The sequence below is a fragment of the Anopheles stephensi genome, chromosome 3, assembly GCF_013141755.1.
Source record: "Anopheles stephensi strain Indian chromosome 3, UCI_ANSTEP_V1.0, whole genome shotgun sequence".
In the NCBI taxonomy this organism is placed as follows: domain Eukaryota; kingdom Metazoa; phylum Arthropoda; class Insecta; order Diptera; family Culicidae; genus Anopheles; species Anopheles stephensi.
Genome location: NC_050203.1, coordinates 43,929,964 through 43,951,668, shown reverse-complemented (window position 1 = coordinate 43,951,668; position 21,705 = coordinate 43,929,964). Strand labels below are relative to the sequence as shown.

General features: G+C 42.0%; 1 protein-coding gene across 1 annotated transcript; it reads left to right on the top strand.

Moving 5' to 3' along the window:
• The first annotated feature begins 5,794 nt into the window (after window positions 1–5,794).
• On the top strand, window positions 5,795–11,690 carry LOC118510991. Its single transcript, XM_036053506.1, has 2 exons — window positions 5,795–5,902; window positions 9,986–11,690. The coding sequence occupies exons 1-2, from the start codon at window positions 5,879–5,881 to the stop codon at window positions 11,390–11,392; spliced, it is 1,431 nt and encodes a 476-aa protein (XP_035909399.1). The 5' UTR covers window positions 5,795–5,878; the 3' UTR covers window positions 11,393–11,690.
• Window positions 11,691–21,705: the final 10,015 nt, after the last annotated feature.

Here is a 21,705-nt window from a genome sequence, read left to right as displayed (position 1 = left end):
TAACTGATCAGTGTCAGATGATAGATATTGATCAGTGGCAATTGATGCCCGTTTACTAAAAATCTTTATCTTTTTTCCACCTGATTATTCCTTCCTTTGATCGATTACCCTATGTAAAATATATTCTTCTTCTTCTTCCTTGGCACTACAACCTCGAAAGGTCTCGGCCTGCCATTTCTGGCTTTCTGTGACTTAATTTCACCCGAAGCAAAGTAGTCAGCCCTGCGTACGGGGAGACGGTCTGGATGGGATTTAAACCCCGGTCCTGCCGTGTGAAGACCGACGCCGTTGTCACCTCAGCCACCGGAACGCCCCAAAATATATTCTAGTGATGTATTATTCATAATAATTATCACTTCCTCATTATTTGATCGCCTTACATATTCTGTCTCTTCTAAGTTGACCAACCCCTCTCGTGACCATAGGAACTGAACTTGTCGGCGGTACTACTAGGCCGCAATAAAATCAACCTGTTTTTTTCTGTGCACTTCCCTCCGGCATATATGTACAAAAAAAAAGTTCAATTCCGTTTCGGTATGCGGTATGCGCTGGCAAGTAGCTACCTTACGAAGCTAAAAGTACGGCATCAAAACACAGTCGTAAAAGCTAACGCACTGTTGCGCCTACGGAGCGAACCCCGCACTCATGCCACAAACCGAGAGTGTGTATGCACGCAGTTTGCCGGGTAGAAAAGCGAGCCCATTAAATAATAGTTTTCCAAAAACTCGTTTTTCTGCAGGGCCACCTTATCGTACCCGCAGCTTCCCGATGGAAGAAGGAAGCCTCCTATCCGTGCAACATTCTCCACGGAGAACCCCGCATGCGTTTCGCGACCGAGGCGCGATTCAAACTAATGTTACGTATTCACATGGCCAATGGCAAAAGGAGCATGGCAGCTGGCCGTTTCATCAATACATCTTTGCACGTGTTTCCCTCCCTCCCCTCCCCTCCCCCTGCCACAGATTACTTCAATCACATATACTTCCTAATCAGATAAATGCGATTCGAATTCACGTATGTGACCAGTTTACTTCCACCTGAAAAAAAAAACAACACACACTTCCAGATGGAGAGCAATAACGGAGGTAAAAGTAAGTCTCGACGACACCTTTTCCCATTAGCTGGCGGTCAATGATTTTTTGTTTATCATCGAGTGTTGACGCAATCAAAACGAAAAAGTACAGAAACGCATTGGTGCAAAAATCAGGTAAACTAACCGCTCAGGACAAAGATAGAATGAGTGACCAAATCAAAACGAAAAATTTTTAATGACAAAACGGAACTGATATAATTTACTAATTTGAACGATAAATTATGCTTCACACTGATAGGAACAAATTGCTAAAAAGCATAGACTGAAGCGTGTCACCGTGAAACGAGTTACGCGTGTCTCGTCCAATGCCTGCAGGCTTTTCAATGCCAGGGTTACAATCTTCGCCCGTGCATGATTATGCATTAATAAACTGCTGGTGTTGATGGGCAATAGTTCAATTATGTAAATTAATGTAGAGCTCAACACTGTACTATGACAGGTGCGGTGATTAACACCTAGCTCATGCAACATAAGGCTAATTCTGCAATTGACCTTATCAACTCATTAAGTAAACGGTTGAGAATTGAATGCAAATCTTAATACTATTCTTTCTGAATGTTTATAAAAAAGCACGTAAAATATCATGAAACGCAACCAATTTGCATTAATGCGGTAATAATTTTTCAAACTTCCTTTCGAATTATTGTACATGAATTTATTTAACAAAAAAAAAACACTACTGGATAAGCTATATCATTTGTATGCAGGAGAGCAGGACGCAATCAGAAAGCGCATTATTGTAAAGAGCACACTCTTCAGTAACCGCGACTGTAGACTGTCTTTACTTCCTTGCCTATCTTTTTATAGCTCGGTCAGCTTTTACGGAGAAAGTATTGTCGCTTATGCCCATATTACGAGCGGAACGTTAAAAACAAGGTAAGAGACTGGATATTATTGTTCGATGTAGGTGAGGATGTTATGCAATGGAATGCAAACCCTGAATGTCCCTGTTGACCCAATTATTTTTCGCTAAAACAGAAATGCTACAAAGAAGAATTGAACGTGGAGCACCTCTCTGAGCTTCGGGTGAATTGAAGTTGTGAATTAAAAAAAAAAAACAGTCATTTATTTAGATCCTTCGTTTCGTTTGTGATAACGACGGGTAAAACTGGCCAGAGCAGGAAGCAGTGATAATTTCGTAACAGTACACAACCCTCCACGGTACTACCCTCCAGGAGCTGTGTCATCTATCACACTTCCCCACACCCAGCACGGCTGCTGCGCTTTTCAAACGCTCCGCTCGCATTCACCGTTCCGGCAAAGTGAAAGTGCTTTCTGAGGGAGACACATTTTCTACTCCTTTTAAAGAATCTGGTAGCGGAGGAAATTGAACAGTCAGGAACATTGGATGTCTTTTGCCCTTCTGTAGGAATGTCACGAACCATCAGTAACGAGCTTTTGCAGACGAAAGGCCGAGCGGCTGTATAAGTTAATCTAACCATGCTTGGTAACGAGCCCCTGCTTCCGCGCTGCGATGCATCTCCACGCTGTGTTTGTGGTCTTCCGTTGGGGGCTGCATGTATGTTTGTTTGTCAATTCATGTTTCTTCTATTACCCTTTCTTCCGTCATTCGAGTCCACTTGCATGGCACTGCTTGCTGCACGCTCCCGCAGGAGAGCCAACCAGTTATCGAGTAACTCCGAGTCCGATCGAGCCTGTGCAGTATTTTGTGGCCTATTTTGAGCCTTCTGACATCATGCAGCCAGTTCCTTTTTGCCATTCGCTCGCATATCCGTAACCTGCAGATGCAGCAAACATTGCATAATGCTTCCATTTTCCGCACTCAGCATTTGGCGCAGTGCGCTTGCCGTACAACCCGTATCTATCAGATTGGAATTCACAATCACGTGCTAAATGTTATTGTATAGCTCCAGTTTTATTCCCAGTGAGCGAATTTTACGAGTGATCCATCCCAGCCGGATCGATTCGCGAGTATAAGGAAATAAGACAGACATTGGCAGATCACGACCTTTCGAGTTTGTTGGGCAAAAATAAGCGAACTAGCTCAAAATTATAAATTATTTGAATTTATTTTATTTTTAGCCTAAATTATTAAGGTGATATGTTTATCGAACCATAGCTGCGTTTAAGATGTTTTCTTTCTATTGCCTTTTATTGTAGGATATATTCAATAATATAAAGTCTGATAGGACAGTCTAGTACATCTGGTGCTGCAGCACACTTGGTAGTGAACTGTGAACACTTATATGAAAAAAGAAAAAAACTAGTGCATATTTGAGGTACCGACTAACTATAAAGAGCGTATGTGTGTTAATTTCACACGGCGAAAATCTATTATCCAATAGCATTACAACAATAACCTCTCTAATAACAATAATGTATCTCCGATTTTATCTCCCATGCAACACGGGAAGGTTATATTCGCGATTTGTTTAAAGAATTACATTGCTTACTTCAGATCGGTAAAACAGAAACTTTCGATACAGCTCGTATATGTTGAGCTGCTACGTTATCTAACATGTTCTGTCTCGGGTGGAAGTACGAAATAGGAACAAGGCTATGCAACCCGACAAGGTACCTAATAATTCATAGTAACTGTCGTATTGATGACCGTACCATAGTGAGCGGTTTATTACGCTCAACCCATTCATAGTCATTCGAATTGGAGTGTAAATCGTAATTTCACATTTTATTGACCCCCAAATCAGTGACTGCACGTTTCGATAACGCTACTTGCATACATTGAAGTCTTTGAGCCTAATATCATTATGTTGCATTTACCGCTTGCTTTTAAACTGGCGTACCCGATGAACGTTGCCCGTCGATCGATAAGTTGGACAGTCGGTTTGTGGTCTGGTGAAGTTCCAAGAGTGTAAAAAACTATTCATTGAGCGTCCGCGCACGAATTAAAAATCCCAGATCCCACCACGTAGGACGCAATTCCCAATGTTGAGCGCTGTATAGTGAAACGTGATGCTTATTCTATGATGATCAACAAGCTTTGCCATCGACGGTTACCTTCATTTGGATGTTCCAATGCTGTCGATCATTACGTACAGAGAGGTGGATAACGCATGACTCATCAAAACACGCGGATCAGGTTCAAATCTCGCCTGGATAATCCTCACCATACACAGAAATAACTATTCCGTTATGGGCTACAGAAACCACAGAGAGCCTGCCCCGAGGCATAACAAGCCATCAGCTTAACTAATATGTTTGTTTTTTGTTGTTAAACTTGTGTGTGTGTGTGTGTGTGTGCAACAGCTTCCATTTTGTTGCCATGTCATGCGACAGGAATTCTCCAAAATTACAAAATCTTTAAAAATTACCAACAAATTGTCTAACCGACCCAAACCCCACCGGCAGCCAGCAGTAGACGCCACATAAGTGTCACTTTTTGTGTTCATTTTTGAACAAAAACGAAAGTAGAAATCAATCGCGAATCTTCGCTCGATACACAATTCTCTAATAACGGCCTTGAGGCGCCATTTCTTCGTGTCCGTATGGTTGACATGTGCGAAGAAAACGGGGAAAGAGCGCGCGCGAAAGCAAACGGCTGCGCCACTGCCATGCGCGGGCACATGTCACTTTTCACCCTCGACTAGTGGTCAGTGCTCTCCTGCTTCATTACTTGGTCGTCGTACGTCAACCGCCCCGGTCTGAACTGGTCCCGAATACGGTTGTCTGGATCAGTGTGTTGCGAGCGTTGTCGACGCCCCGATGATATAATATGTGTTCGTGGCAAAAAAAAACAGAGTCGCGAATCGATTACGCAAACGACGGGTAGGAATCTCGGGTACGTACGTGTGCGCGGGAACAACCTTGTTCCGATACCGGTACTTCAGACAAGCTTCGAGAAGAAAGTACATCATAAAGCAAATGGAACCGCTGCACGGCAATGGAGCGAAAGGTGGAAGTATTGAGATTGACACAGTTCAGTCGAGCTACACGGAGAAAGAGTCTGGGCCACCGTGAGGCGCACCATCTCATCTCGTGGATGAGAATTGAGAGCCTTTGCGAAAGCGTTCGTGGGCAATGTGTTTGAAGTCGGTTGGTTCAATATACCGGTTCGTTTCAGTGAAACTGAAAGTAAACTATAAAGCTCTTGCGATTCTGCGCTCAGATTCTTTATTTTACATCATTATTCGAAATATTTTGACAAAATGCTCTTAATTTTAATACTTAGACTAAATTTTACAATTACAAAATTATATTTTATAAAAAAAATTGTTAAATAGTAAATTAAATATATTACTTTAAATTAGTCTTATTTGTTTATAGCGAAAACATATTCTTGGTTTGATTATTTAATATTCTTTCGTTTTGGCTGCAGTTAAGCTTTCCTGTACATGTACATGTGCACGGCTCGTCTCTAGTTGCGCCTCCATCCACACGCTTCCGGTACATCCAGCAGTAGAGTGTGCGAATATAGAGCGTGCAGAACAGAGGATGCAGAAATACTACACATAACTTAGTTTTGACTCCCTACCGAAGACGCCGTACCATGAAGTGTGTCCCAAGCACGCTCACGGTGCGGTGAACGAAAGCTCTTGCGCTCCGGCGTGATCCAATGTCGCCGCGCTTAGGCGAACCAGTGCGCGCCAAAATTATTCAATCCCTACCCCAAAACCCCACGAGGCTGAGATCACTCTGGGTAAGACTACCGGCAGTGGCGTGTGCTTTTCCCCATTTCTCCCACGACGCTCGACTGATATTTCCGGAGGGGCGAACGATTGTTTATATATATTAAACGACCGGGCGGATGTAAACAATTGTCAGTCAGTTTCGAGCAGCTCCTAAGAGAGGACTTCTGCGGGAAGGATGAAATCCCGATGGAGCACAGTGGTTAGTGTAACATTTTTTATTTCTTTTCCTTCGCATATTCAACGAAAGTTATCTTTGCTATCGGCACACACTGCAAATTGCTATCGAAAGTGAATCGTTTCAGTTGACGCAACACTAGCCAGACGGTTGAAAGTACATGTCTTCCGAAGTGCGTGATAAGTTCATTGTCATCTCTCTGTGATGTTCGGTTTGAGCGTGGTGTCATGTTTATTTTCGAGTGAATGTCCGTTTAGTGTAAATCCCCTGCGTAAGCGCTTGACCACTGTACGTTAATCAGTGAAAGTGTATAGAAATGAATCATTTCATTCAATTTGCCACTTACTTACATTTACTGCAGAGTGATGAGCTGAATAGGAGAGTTTTATTCATATCTTTTGGTGCTGTGTTTTCGTTATGCTTGAGATGCAGGAAATGATCATTTAGAACAGAAAAAATTAGTCCTTACTACGCCAGAATTTTTCAACTGAAAATGTGATGAATGAAAATGGTCACAAAATAAAGTGGTAGATTCATATTTTAGCCAGAATCAGTAATGATCTGCAAGTCAGTTTAGCGAATCTGAACTTCAGTACATCTGGACATCTGAGTTTAGTGAGCTGAGAATATGTTCACTTCGGCATCCCTCTAAACGTTGGATCTTATGTGCCAGGATGTTGATATGAATTATAGTTGGTTTTGTTGTAGAGATTTAAATCATTAATTATCGTATCTTTTATGATTGAGACAACTTACAAATACTTCTCTGTAAATAAAATTGGCTGAAATGTAGGTTTTGAGTACGTTTTGATGAAGTTGCTTCAATTAGTGGCACAACTCACAAACCTTTGGCTTATAGCAACTTCTCTTCTTTTTGTCGGTTTGCCCATTTCTAGCTTTCCTTGGCTTGACTTTATCCGCATTTTACCCAATTTCAACTTACACTGTAAAAAAATAGTGTTCTTGTGGCCTCAATATGATAAGATAATTATCAATACGACCAGGCCGTTCTTAATGAATAAATGAAATATTAGAAAATAACCTCCTGTATTGTCGGTTGCCGGGTTGCTACCTGCCAAACGAATAAAATTCGAGCTTTCGTTTAGTATTGACATACAATTACTTAAAATTTAAATTTTGATGAAATGTCTTTAACAAATTGGGATGTATGAAGCAAAGTGTTCAGGGTTTTTGCATTTGATATTTTTCTTTTTTTTGTAAATTTTAGCTTAATTGATGTTTAATAATTAAAAACGAATAATTTAGTTAAACATGCAGTAAGTTCCGCTTATAAGACAAATGTTCATTAACACCTGTTGTAGTGGTACTTACCGTGGTGCATATTCGACTTTCACACCCGCATCATACACGGTTAGACACGTAGCATTACCCGAAATGAAATGATTAATGGACATTAACATGATGCATTTTAATACACCTCCTCCAATGAAAATCATGAAAATGAAAGTAAACGAGAGCTTCAGTGTCCCAGCTAGGAAGCAAGTAAAGTCTTAATTGTTTTGTGTTAGGGAAAAAAAGAATAAAAAGGACATAATAACAAACAGGAAAAAGAAACATTTAAAATAAGCAACAAAAATGCAAGTGATGATGCATTCAGCAATCCGCAATTACATTTGTTATTGTTGTTGCCTTTTGCGGCACTCGAGCAATCGAACTCAACCCAAGAGAGCTGTTATGTAAGATACTTCTTTAATGTCGGCACAGGTAACATACAATCTTTCCGTGATCTATCTATGATGCAAAGAGTTCTCACGTGTGTGTTTGTTGTACCGTGCGCTTTTATCTTGCACGATACAAACGCAAGCAATATTGCGCTCTTCCGACCTGTCAGCGGAATCAGTGAGTGTAGCCTTTCACTGGCTTTCAAAAGGCATTATGGATCGCTACACCATGGAACCATGAATGATCCCATGCCGTTTGGCTCCTCATTCACGGCAACGGCTTGGAACCAATATTACTGAAGCCATCAACTTCCACACGGCCCTCCATCGGTGGTGGTACCTATTGTTTGGTGCTAAGCGTGGTGCTACATCGATGCCGGTAAATGACGGCACGCTTCTGCCAGTGCCGAAAGGATTGAAAACAGATGTGTGTTGTGAAGTGCGTCGGATCCATGCATCTGCCAGGGTAGCGTGGTTGGTTTGCTGGTTTCGCTTCATCCATCACAACCGTCGGATGTTTGCTGTTCGTTAAACTTTTAACATACAAACACACCTTTTCTTTACGATGTGGTTACGCCGTTCGCTTGATACGGGAGTAGATTAAAAAGGAACACAAAACCGGTCACCGGTTATGTGCCGGGCTTGGTGCCGGGTACTGCGTTGGCAAATATGTTCAAAACTACGCTTACAAGTACGCTACGTTCAAAAGTTCAAAACTACGCAAACTACGTAGGAATCGCTTGAAAATTTCCTATGCAGTTATATCATATAAAAACCCAATGTGTAATAATACAAGACACAGCTTTAAGCTCTGAAACCATCAACAGCCGCGTGGGTGTAATGAGGATGACGTGATCTTTTCACCGTAAATAGCCTAACGATGTCTCGCTATTTAAATAAGGCCCACAGTTGTGGGCAACTTACGAAATGCTCATTGAGAAACGTGTCAAACGGTTATAAAATGAAACTAATTCAAGGTGAAAGGCGAACATTGCGAAATTGTCAACAATGTGATCTGTTAAGATTGATCGAACTTTTCATTTTAAGGGTTCATAAGCATTATTTGAATATGTTTTTCTTATTACTTGGTTAACAGAATAGGTGTATGCTGTTATTTAAGTTTTTGTTGTAATAGCGCCGGGAGTCTGGGCGGTGCAGTGGAGGCGAGATGATAACGACCTGGGATCAGTTTCCATCTAAATTGCCGCCCCGTAGGTAAGACGGACTACCTAGCCTAAGGGCAAAATCAAGTGAAGGGAAGCCAGAACTTTGGAGGTTGTAGTTCTGGCCAAAGAATAAGAAGAAGATTTCTGAAAATCTCTTATAGATTACAACCCCATTCATACATGGTATCATTAGAATAGTGTTTACTTGCGATGGAATCCCAATCCTATTAGGGATCCCAATTTCAAAATTTCAATCCCTCCCGTTACGACAGTATTTTCCTGTATTGATCAGTTAAGGCAGTATTTCGGGGACTTTGCCAAGAATGATGAAACCAAACAACAGTATTATTCCAACCCATCTCAATGCATCTCAATTAAAACGCAAACGAATTCAATTTGATTCGAATTTTTCTGGGGATTGGTTTTTTTAATCTTCCGAATCCCGAGTCTCCCAGTGTATACCGCTTTTTTATCCACCGCACTGCTTTCTATCTCTTAAGCCTCGTATCGTTATACCCTACTCTATTCCGAGTATAAATGTTCTTGCTTTGCTATTCAGTCGGTTTTCTTTTGTTTGTTTATTCTTAACAAATATAAGTGTTATAAATCGGCTAACGACTGCACTAATGTTTTTTTTTCAACACAATTTTCTCGAAATAGAATAAGTATAACATTGTACACGTTGCTTAACGTGAATGAAATGGAAATCCTCAACAAAAATATTACTCAATTTGTTTTGCATGACTAATGCATGATTCTGTATCGTCATTTCCTTTTTAAAGATATAAATTTTACTCCCAATGAAAAGCAAAATTTATCAGCTAAAAAACCAACAGGAGCGAAAAATCTATTTTTTTTTGTGAAGTGCATGCAAAACTTACACAAAATGTACGGAAATCTGCTAACTAAGCGGGCACGATTATTTGCGTCGGTAAAAGAAACGCTCCATGTTTTGCTTCCGTGTTCGATAGTTATTGTCACACCGATGACAACACTTTCTTCTGCTGGTGGCGTAACTAACCTAGGAGTACAAACAAAGAAAACATAACGGCAATGAACTGTGTGTATTGTCTGTGTGCTGTTCATCACGTTTAATTGGTGAGAACCATTCATAAAAATGAGAGTGCCGTATCATCAACAGTTACGCTTGCAGTTGCAACTGCAGTTGATCCGCAATTTAATCACATTCCCCAACCATTGAACGTTGCTTTCCACACACAAACAGCAATGATATGTTTGCTCTATTTTCTAAATTTCAGGTAACTATCCTGCTGATAGTTCAGTTCCAATCATTTGTTATCGACGCAAAAGCTGTCATCGACCAAAAGGCAGAAGAAACGCTTAATATCAACATACCAGAGCAAGTGCAGAAGCGTATCGGTTATGACTATCCAGCTCCTGCTGAACCTATAACGTTCGACGAGCATCAGCATCATATTGCGGACCCAGTGCCTCTGTTGCATCAAGAAACTTTGATCGAAGAACACCATCACGATCACGAAGAAGAACACCACCATTACGAAGATCACCACCACCACGAAGAACATCACGACCCAGGCTATTGGAAGAAGAAGCTGACCTGGAAGGAAGGCTGGAAAAAGATATGGAAACCTGGAAAGAAACAGGTTTGGAAACCTGACTGGAAGAAAATCTGGAAACCGATCTGGGTGCCGACGGAAATACCGGTCTGGAAGGATATTCAGGTTCCGGCGTGGAAACAAATTTGGAAGCCTGTGTGGAACGAGATTCAGGTGCCGGCATGGAAGGAGATACAGGTGCCCGATTGGAAGAAAATTTGGAAACCAATCTGGGTACCGATAAAGGTGCCGGCCTGGAAGGAAATACAGGTCCCTGCCTGGAAGCAGATTTGGAAACCGGTGTGGAAGGAGATACAGGTGCCAGACTGGAAGGAGGTTCAGGTGCCCGCTTGGAAGCAGTACTGGTATCCGGAATGGATCAAAGTAGGTGTCCCCGGAGAGAAGTATCTCGGCAAAGATCATGACGGCTGGGAGTATACCAGCCACGATCTGTGGAAGAAAAAGCTGGTGTGGAAATCTGGATGGAAGAAAATTTGGAAAACCGAACAGAAGCAGATCTGGCGCACCGATAAAAAACTGGAATGGAAATCGGCCTGGAAACAAATTTGGCATTCCGCCAAGAAGCAGGTCTGGGTTGAGGACAAAAAGCTCGGCTGGAAGGAAGCGTGGAAGCAAATATGGCGTACGGAGAAGAAACAAATTTGGGTACCGGAAAAGAAGCTTGACTGGAAAGCCGCCTGGGTGCAGGTGTGGAAGCCCAGCAAAAAGCTAGTGTGGGTGCCGGACAAGAAACTCGAATGGAAAGAAGCTTGGAAACAAATATGGGTGCCCGATTGGAAGCAAATTTGGTTGCCGGCCTGGAAAAAGATCTGGAAGCCGGTTTGGATATCCGAGTGGTTCCCCTCGCCCGATCACCACGATCATCACCATCATCACGAAGAGATCGAGCACGGTTGGGATCGAAATGATGGCACGAACCCGAAGGTGTTGTTCAAGCGCAGTGAAGCAGCAACTGCACAACCGAAGACTGCGGAAGGTCAACTTCCGAAGGTGTCTGCAAACATAACACCGGCAGTGGTCAAAACAGATAGCACAGAAAACAAATCTGATTTTCGGTTTCCTTCCTAATCATTCAGTCTGCGGATTGCAACATTGTTAGGCTATTGAAACACAGTCAGTTTATTTTTAGACAACATGTTACACTACAGAGTATTTAATTTTTAATGCAATATTTTTTAGCAAAAGACGATAATCTAGTTCCCCTCATCAGTACAGTAAATGACACTACTTTTGATTTGTTATCGTTATCTGCCATTTTAGTAAAATATCTGGTGCGTCAGGATCAACATGATCGTTTTAAATGCCCGAATGTAGGTGCTATTATAAGGCATACGATAAAAGTATTTAAGAGAAAATAAAAAAATGTTGAAACTTATTTTCAGTATTCATTGTTAATTCATTCATTGTTTCGTCTGTTTCGTAGGTAATATCCTAAATATACTCTGAGAGGTTATTGTCTATGCTATCCGAAAAAGCGTTAACGAAAGAATCGAAACGTATTGTGATTTTACTCCATCACAGAGTTTTTAGAAAACGGACGAGATCCATAATCTATCAATGGTTTGTACCGATATCCAAGGGCCATAATGGCTTGGTAGTTTGCGAGCAATGTCCCAAAAGGAATGTCGAGGGACATTAAGCCTCTTTTCCGACCCATCAACGAAGCGAGAAAGAGAAAGAGCAAGAGAAAAAAAGGAAAAAATAGTGAAAGATAAAAAAAAAGAAAGCGAGAGAGAGAACTACATCGATAACACATCGGATGCTTATCGGGCAACTTCCTAATAGAAAGGACGCCAAATCCCAAATCATTAACAACGAATAATTTAAAGTGACTAGAACTAAAGACAAACAAACAACCGACCAAAAGGACAGGACATAGACGGACGAAACAAACGACCAGAATTTATTGAGGTTAGGAAAAAAAAGTGAAAAAGCCGAAACCAAGGACACCTAAGCATGGACATACGAAAAAGAGATGCAACCGCAAAAAAATATGTGCGAAATGCGGAGTGTCATACCACGAGGAATGCCATAACACGGTCAAATGTTCAGAATGTGGAGAAGAGCACTCTGCATTAGATAAGAAATGCCCTATCTTCATCGATGAATATGAAATTAAAAAATTCAAACAATTAACAGAATCATAATGCGAGAGGCAAGACAAATTAGACGAGAAACCACACCAATGATACCAAGAAAATATACGAACAGACAATACGCCAGTGTAACAAAAGACAACTCACAAAATAACAACAATATAAGAAACACAGAAAAAAAAACAAAGCCCAAAACCGAACAACACAACGACAGAAAGTAAGAATAACAACACAGAAATCAAACAAACACAACTAAAACAAAACAACACAAAGAACACAAACAACATAAACAAAACAGAAAGTAATTACACTGAAACTCAAACATCAATGGACAAAAACTATTCCAGCGACACAGAAATTACGATAAGCGACCCAGAAATTTTTCATAGCCCAGAAGACAAAAGATATAATCTGGAAATATCCCCATAACAGAAAAAAAAGAAAAAACAACTTATAAAAAAGAAAACAACAAAAAAAAAACGTACCAAAAACCCACATTAGATAAATCCCACACAAACATATCCTACTAGCAAGCTTAATACTCATTACTCTTAAAGCTTTTAGTCTATCAAACTTAATTAATTAATTGATTTTAACTTAGTTTTTCACTCGTTAATTAATTTATACATCTTCTTATTTAAAGATTTATTTATTTATATCTTCTATATTAAAGTAAAACAAGGAGGAATTAAACCATATTTTACGAAACGAAAACTTCCAAATAGCCTGCCTCCAAGAAACATGGCTTAAACCTGACCAAAAACTGAAAATCCCAGGATTTAACATAATCAGAAATGATAGAGAAGATGGTAATGGAGGAAGCTGTATCATACTAAAAAAACAAATGAAATATATAATTAAAAAAATCGAAGACATTGCAGAAAACATACAAACAACCACCATAAAATTGACAAATGAAAACCTCACAATTATCAACATTGTGTATGGTGGTTTTTTTAATTCTTTGGAGGACTGCGTACTCTAGAGCCTTTTTTATTGCATACAACTCTGTTGTACATACCGATACTTCATTTTGTAGTTTAAAAGCTAGCTTTACTTCTATTTCCTTTTCCTTTATAACGTATATTCCTATTTCACAGCCATTGCTATTTTGGCTGCCGTCTGTGAATATTTTGAGCTTAGCTTCGTTTGAGTTTATCATCTCCATACTGATAAATTTCTTGATTTTTCTTGAATATTTTTTCAGTTAATTTACGAGTATTATTTCGATCAGGTACTTTGTTTAGGATTAGCATGTTTTTTTGAGGGATATGCTACCGTCTTGACAATCTGTTTGGCGACTAGATATTTACTTCTGATTGCAAATGGGATCTCTGCCGCAATGACATAAAGAGTATTTGTGGGGGTGGACTTTGTGCACACTGTCACCCTTCTTAGAGACTGATTTAGTATGGTGTCTATGGTTTTAAATTTCGTTTTTGTGGCATTTGTATGGCCTTTTCAGGATCTATATGATTTCTGAAATTGCAAATTGTTTTAATGGCGTTTAACATTTTTGTTGCTTTCCTTTTTTGATTCTCCAAATGTTGATGAAATTTTAATTGGCTGTCTATTGTGACTTCCAAGAACCTGTGTTCTTTGGTTTTCTGAATATTACGTCCTGCTGTTTGTATGTTCACGTTGAAATTGTTTTTTCGGAAAGTCATATATGTACAATTTTGGGGGTTGATTTCAAGATTCAGTTCTTTTAGTGTTTGTGTCAACCAATTAAGATATGAAGAGTGAGTCCGGTTTCGATAATGGCAAAATCGTCTGCGTATTGCAGTAGTTTAATTTTTCCCTATTTATGTCATGGCAACTGCTGGTGTATATGTTGAAGAGTGTCGGGGAGAGGACATCCCCCTGGGGGAGCCCGTTCGACACTCTTCTCTTAATTGTTTCGCCATCAACGGATATTTCTAAGCTTCTGTTGTTGATAAAGCTGCTAATCCAAGCAATAACATCGTTAGTTATCGTCAGGGATTGCATTATTGCTGTAAGCTCATTTGTCAATACACTATTGTACGCGTTTTTAACATCTGTAAAAACCACACCAGTGTATTTTTTTCTATTGTTTCCCGTTATGGTGTTGATTAGCAAGTCAATCATATCTGCGGTCGATGTATTTTTGCGAAAACCAAAACTGGACTCCGGCAGAAGTAAATGTTTTACCAGGTAGTCTGTAATTTTTGCCAGTACGGCTGTGTTTGTTACTTTTAAAATTGTCATTAATAGTGCTATTGGCCTAAAATTTGTAATGTCATTTAGATCTTTTCCGATTTTGCCAATTGCGATTATTTTGATTCTTTTTAATCTATGAGGTACCTTTCCCTCTCGGTACATTGCGTTGATTTCTTCTATTATTTTCAATGCCGTCTCATCATTTAGGACTTTGAGTGTATCATATGTAATGCCATCAACCCCTGGTGTAGTATTATTTTTTGATTTTAGAATTTTGTGCCATTTGTCAAGATTTAAAAGTTCTATTTCTGAATCCTTCTATTTCTGTTCTATTCTGAACCCTTTAGGAGTGGCATCCTGATGAGGTTGTTTGTTGTATGTTTAAAATCTGAGAAATTTATTTTAAGGAATTTTTTGGCATTTTGATGGTTAGAGTTTATGAAATTAGAGTATTGCTTACAACCTGTTTTCCCATGGCATTTGTTGATAATGTTCCATAGTATAGTGGTGGTGGTGTCAGTGTTTACTTTATCTAACCATTTTTCAATTTTTTTTTCCGTTTTTCTATTTTTTGGGAATTTAAACTTTGCTAAATCCTTTTTAAAATCAATATGATATTCCAGGGTTTTGTTCGTGTTTAATTTTTTCCAACTTTCGTTTTTCTATTCCCACGCTATTTTAAGTTCCTCCATCCACCACGATTTTGGGTTATCGTTGCAATTTCTTGTATTATTTTTAATTATCTTTTTGATGTCTTGAGCAATACTGGCCATGGTGGTGCGACTTCCATGACTTTTAATTGACGGATTTGTTCTTCTACTAGAGCTTTGTTAATGATTTTGTTGTTGGTCGGGATTGTGGGTTCTTGGATAAAGGTGTAAATTAATTTATGTCCACTGTTACCTATGTGTTGATCACAAACTATTCTGCGAGTTTCATGTACTATGTCTGGTGACACGATTGTTAGGTCGATTGCGGTATCCCTTTTGTTTGGATCACTGCTTATTAGGGGTGGGCAGAACCGACCATTTGCCGGATCGGATCTGCCCGGAGCGCTCCGCCGCCGTAGTCGAGTCCGGATCATGATTCCGCGCTCCGGTTTTTTTTTATCTGGGGGGGGGGGGGGGTGAATGGGTTAGGTGCATGGCTGGCTGGGGCTGTATGTGCAAAGCCATGTGAAGATTTTGCACTGATCCCGTATGACCCGTATAAGCCGTATGACCTGTGAGGTAGGCGAAAATGCACCATTACCGAAGGTAACACTTGCATTACCAAAGCAAGGTACTGTTTGCTTTACCAAAGCCGAAAAATCATTATCAGCCCATGTTTTCACCTCTTCACAATAAATCAGTAAAAACTTATGTATAAAAAATCCAGAAAAAAAATCAGCATCAAAACAAACTCCGGACTCGTTTTTGATTCCGGACAATTTTGATTCCGGACTCGTTTTGATTCCGGAATCGTTTTAATTCTGGACTCGTTTTGATTCCGGACTCGTTTTGGTTCCGGACTCATTTTGGTTCCGGACTCGTTTTTGATTCCGCGCTCCGGATTCCCGTTCTGCTGCAAATGTATTTCGTGCACACTGTTCTGCGTTATCTCCTCTCTGCTTGCCAGACGGTTGCTTGGTGGTATGATTTCCGGGTAGAATTTTTTTTTACTTTCGTTTACTGTGTTTCTTATTCCATTAACAGCGGCTGCTTACTCGTCGTTGGTTTTGCACATCTTCTTTTTCCATTCTTGCTCGGTAAACGTTACAATGTTTTCTTCTATCTTGTAATAGCACACCAACACAGACATGCGCACACCGCTTTGCATATGCATGAGCAATAAAATGGCATGGACTTAAAATCATTTGAGGTGTGAGTTTAAACACCCAAACAAATTTACCAAATTTGAGTAAGCAGCCGCTGTTAAAGGAAAAAGTAACACAGTAAGCGAAAGTAAAAAAAGAAGAGGAAACCTCCGTTGCCTCCAAAATTCTACCCGTAAATCATACCACCAATCAACCGTCTGGCAAGGACAAAGAAGAGAGGAGATAACGCAGAACAGTGTGCACGAAATACATTTGCAGCAGAACGGGAATCCGGAGCGCGGAATCAAAATCGAGTCCGGGACCAAAATGAGTCCGGAATCAAAACGAGTCCGGAATCAAAACGAGTCCGGAATCAAAACGAGTCCGGAATCAAAACGATTCCGGAACTGGTCGGAATCGTTCTTTCGGATTGGATCGGACTCATTTATATGCTGGATCGGATCGGAATCGTGATTCCGAACCGGAGCGCCCATCCCTAGACCTTGCCCTCTGATACAGACTCCATTATGAGAACTTTCTCTTCCTCAACCACATGGTTTCTAAGGCTGGCGGTCATGTTTGATGCTTTTCCATATTTCCGCCTAGGTTCACCTAAGTCAGTCAGCGCTACAAATCTTCCTTCAGACATATCGAGCAACCCCCAACCCTGCTGTGAATGAACATCAGTCGCTAGCTGAAGCTATGTTTGGAAGGAAGATCCGGACAGCTATGGAACTCCTGAAACCACCGACTACACCGGAAGCAACTCAGGAAGCACATCGAGGCGATGGTTTCCAGAGCGGAGATCTAGTTTATATTAAGTGTTTTTTCTCGCAACGCGTGGAGTTGGGTTCCTGCAGAAGTAGTGCGTCGTATAGGCAACGTTTTGTACGAGGTACAAACGAACGATCATCATTTTCATCGCCGTCACCAAAAAGCTCCGGAAGCGGAATACAAGCGGTATTCATCAACCTACTGGAACAACAAAGCGAAACCAGCAGCCGCTTGACCTCATGGTGGAAGACTCAACGAACGTCGAACGATCAGCTCCGGTTACAATCGATGAGGACAACTCTCCGTCGCCGTTACCATCTCCCAGACTGGTACCCTTTCTGCCCAGAAGACGACAGCAGCCGATCGAACAGCCACACCGGTTTTCTAGGCCTAGAAGACTGCCGCGTAGGCTCGATGGGTATCGGCTGCATTAAAAGGGGGGAGATGTTATGGTCCAACCTGGCTCGGTAGATCTGTCACGGGAATTCACCGGTGACATGCAACGGTCACTGATTGATGTGTTAGTGCGATCGAAAGGTAAGCGAACGAGCGTGAGCGTCCTAGTGGGAGATTGAGTAATCAGATTCGTCCTAGCGTCCAAGCGGTTATCTCTGCCTGATTCGATGTATGTGCTGCGTCCGTGCGTTTGATGTTTTATTGGCGTGAATTGTATAAGTTTAAAAGTTCGATGTTATAAATATAAGTCCGTTTGAAAATATGTAAAATAAACATAAAAGAGAGGACTTAGGACATTGCTCTGGGGAACCCCAGATGAACAATGCGAACTAGAAGACAACTCGGAATTATCTTTTACACAACACATGTGTCTAGAAAGATACGACGTAAACTAAGTGGTTATGTTAGTAGAGAACCCTAGTTTTGATAGTTTAGCTAAAAGAAGCACGTGACATACACGATCAAAAGCGGCCTGGAAATCTGTGTAAATCGTATCCACTGGAAACCGCTATCCAAACATTTAACAGCAAACGAAACAAAGAACATAAGATTCGATGAGGTGGACCGACCTGGCAAAAAGCCATGTTGGGAAGGACTGATCCATGACTTACATTGAAAGGATCATTTAGGCTGGTGTCATTACTCGGGTCGGCGTAGTTAAAAAATGCTTCGGAATCTATGTTATATACGTCAAAAGCGATGCCCTGCTCTGAGGAAGGGTCCGACTGTGAAAAAATGGTTTCGGTTCAAATGGCCATACTTCGCCACAAAAATGCTGGGAATTGTCGTCCTGCGAAGACTTTCGGAGATACACTTTGTTTCCTCTTTCAAAGAGGTATTTACTATAAAGTGAGAACTGCATGACCCTGGCAAGCTGGCACGATTTACATATTCTGGACTGCTAGGGTATACCTGAAAATATCAAAAATCATAATAGATGCTCATGACTTTGCATGAGATAGGTTTTAAATTAAAGTTAAAGTTAAAGTTTTCGATTATCAATGGGGTTGAGACAGTACGGCGTATGAGAAGACGAAGCGAGAGTAGCTCAAAACGGAGTGCTAGCGGCGTCACTCAACACATCACTTCGAGAGAAGAATCTCCTGTAATTCAGTTGTAAAAATTCAACATCATTGATAGAGTGATAGTAGGTGATGTTGCCACAGGTGTGATAACTCTGGCTGTCCGAAGAGAGAGAGAGAAAGTTTATGCGCGAGAGAGGGAAGAGATGGAGTGAAGGGAGATTACCTTTCGATCAAGTGTTCAGTAGGTATTCTATGAATGCTTGGTGTTGAGGCTTGTGCTACAATATGCCCATCTTTAACTACCCTCAATCAAACCAACCACCTGGAAAATTCAATATAGTTGTTGCGGACGCGACAAAATTACATTGAGCTAAACTGACTGGCATGCAAGAGTTAGTAAACAACTTTAAATAACTAAATATTTTTCATTTAGGATAAATTCTCACCGGAAAATATTATGTTAGGAAAACAACCTTAAGTCACAAAGCGACCTCCTACCATGAGAAAACAAGAGTATGATGCGTTATTGGAAATATCTCGAAAAAGGGACAAATCCCGACATATGGAAATCATAATTAAAGCCCATGTAATAAAATACGAAAGTGAAGAACATGGGCCGAAAAAGCTTAACGCTAGAACCCAACGCATCCATTATCGCTGTGCGATTAGTTTCACGAAAAAAGGACCTGCGCGAAGATCAAGGCACGGTAGTTGTGCAGTGAAGGAAAGATCCCTTAACGAGTAGGGTAAATCAACGCGTGGGCAAAAAATAGGAAAATAAACATACGCACTTGAACCACAGATGCGCGATGCATTACCCATGGTCATAAAACGACAGCGTAACGTTAGCCGCAATTGCCAGACATTGTAACATTATATCTACAACGAAACTAACAGACCTCTCACACTAGCCGACGCCAGGCAAGGATCAAACGCATCGGCATACCGAGTTAGGATGAAGGAGATCGATGTAATGCTATTTCATGTTCTTTTCCCACAGAATTTTAGTATATAAGACAGGATTTTTTGAGAATAAACTCATGCGTCCGGAACTGCAGGCTCGAGGAATTACACCAGAGTTCCGTATCTCCGGCGTAGGCACGTCGATTACCGTCCGATCTCCTGCTGAACAGCAGGAGGTCCTTAACTACCTGTAGCAGCGGAATGCGGAATATTTTTCGCATGACGCTAAAAACATGCGTCCATTCAAGGCGATGCTTCGTGGGCTTCCGGAAACGGACCTCGCGGAGATCGTCAGCGAATTGAAGGAAACCCACCAGCTCGACGTTTTGAAGGCGTTCGAGATCAAGCGCCGCGCAGAGGGCATTCAAACCAGGTTGTATCAAACCAGGTTGGTTAAAAAGCTGGAGGCAGTACGGTCAATCCAGCAAGTCATCGTGCGATGGGAGCCGTACCGCGGAGGGAAGTAAGGCCCGACGCAATGCCATCGATGTCAGGCTTTTGGGCATGGTACTCGCCATTGCCAAATTAAACCTCGGTGTGCCATCTGCGCGGCGGAGCATCTCTCGGAGCAGTGTCCATCGGGTTCGGGCACAGTAAAGTGCTCGAACTGTGGTGCTGCTCATCGCGCCGATGATCCGTCGTGTCCAAAGCGGGCAAAATACATCGAGATTCGTCAGCGCGCCAACGGTCGAAACTCTGCTCCTCCACCAGCCAAAACTAACGTGTGGCACGCGCTTCCACCGTTAGCCACCATCCAAACGAGTATCCCACACTCCATTCCTCCTCCGGTGTTGCACACTGCTCCCAAGGCCAAAAGCTTTGTGCAGATTGTGTCAGCACTAACCACTCCAAGCGTCTGACCTACGGCAGCGCGCATCCCACCATCACTACCACAACCTAACCCAACTTCTTCTTCTTTGCAATCCACAGCACCGAAATACAACCTTGCGAAGCGACTGCAGGACATCAGGAACGCTCCAGACACTCCAGCTACAACACCAACCACAACTCCAGCCACAACTTCATCGGAAGACCTGTTTAGCCCGGAAGAGCTATTCGCTATATTTAGCAGAATGCTCCCGAAGATCCGCCTTTGCCGCAACAAGGGAGAACAAATCGCCGTTATCGGAGAACTATTGATGCTCCTTCACTGACCGTGCGCTGCGAGTCATCACATGGAATGCTCAGTCCGTCCGGACTAAGCAAATTCCATTCGGTGACTTCCTTGTCCGGCACAACATCGATGCAGCGCTAATAGTGGAAACATATCTCAAGCCTGAGATGAGTTTTTTTTTAGGCAACTACACCATCCATCGTCTGGATCGCACCACCTCCCGAGGCGGCGGTGTTGCCATCACGATCCGACGTGGAATCCGGCACACACTACTCCCGCACTACAACACCACCACCACAGAAGCAATAGGCGTCCAGCTCCATACTGACACCGGTCCACTGCAGCTTACGGCAGTCTACTGTCCGCGGCAGTGCACCCTGTCGCGGAGAGCTACGTTCCGGCAAGAGCTACACATCATCACCAGCAATCCGATCAGATGAACTCAGATCACTTCCCGGTCTTAACGGAACTGAATCTGAATGCAACCCGACATCCACCTCTACTGCGAAAGGACTACTGCCACACCGACTGGGCTCGCTTTGGGAGAACCGTGGACCAGCTTATCGACAACACTGACATTGGTCCCGCGATACCTCACGTTGACGCAGCAATCGCCCGGTTCGAGGGTGCCGTCAAAGCAGCTGAAGCGGAGTGCGTCCCGGAGAGGAATGTTCGTGGTGAGGTTCTCGTTCTCGATGACCACACGCGATCACTCATCACCGGACGTAATATGCTGAGGCGACGGTATCAGCGGACTGGGGACTTGTTGCTGAAACGCCAGTCCGCGCAGCTTATGCGTATCATCCGCGAGCGAGTACAGACGATCCGCAGCAACAGCTTCGAGCGTATGGTCCAAAGGCTACCTCCCCATGCACCCAGCATCTGGAAAACTGCAAAAGTTCTTCGCACCAAATCCAGACCAGTACCACCACTCACCATAGCCACGACCCAGACGGCATACACACCGGCAGAAAAGT

Excerpts from the sequence above, each read along its gene's own strand:
- LOC118510991 (XM_036053506.1), top strand. The coding sequence starts at position 5,879 with ATGAAATCCCGATGGAGCACAGTG. Across the intron at positions 5,903-9,985 it reads AATCCCGATGGAGCACAGTG|GTAACTATCCTGCTGATAGT; the intron begins GTTAGTGTAACA and ends TCTAAATTTCAG.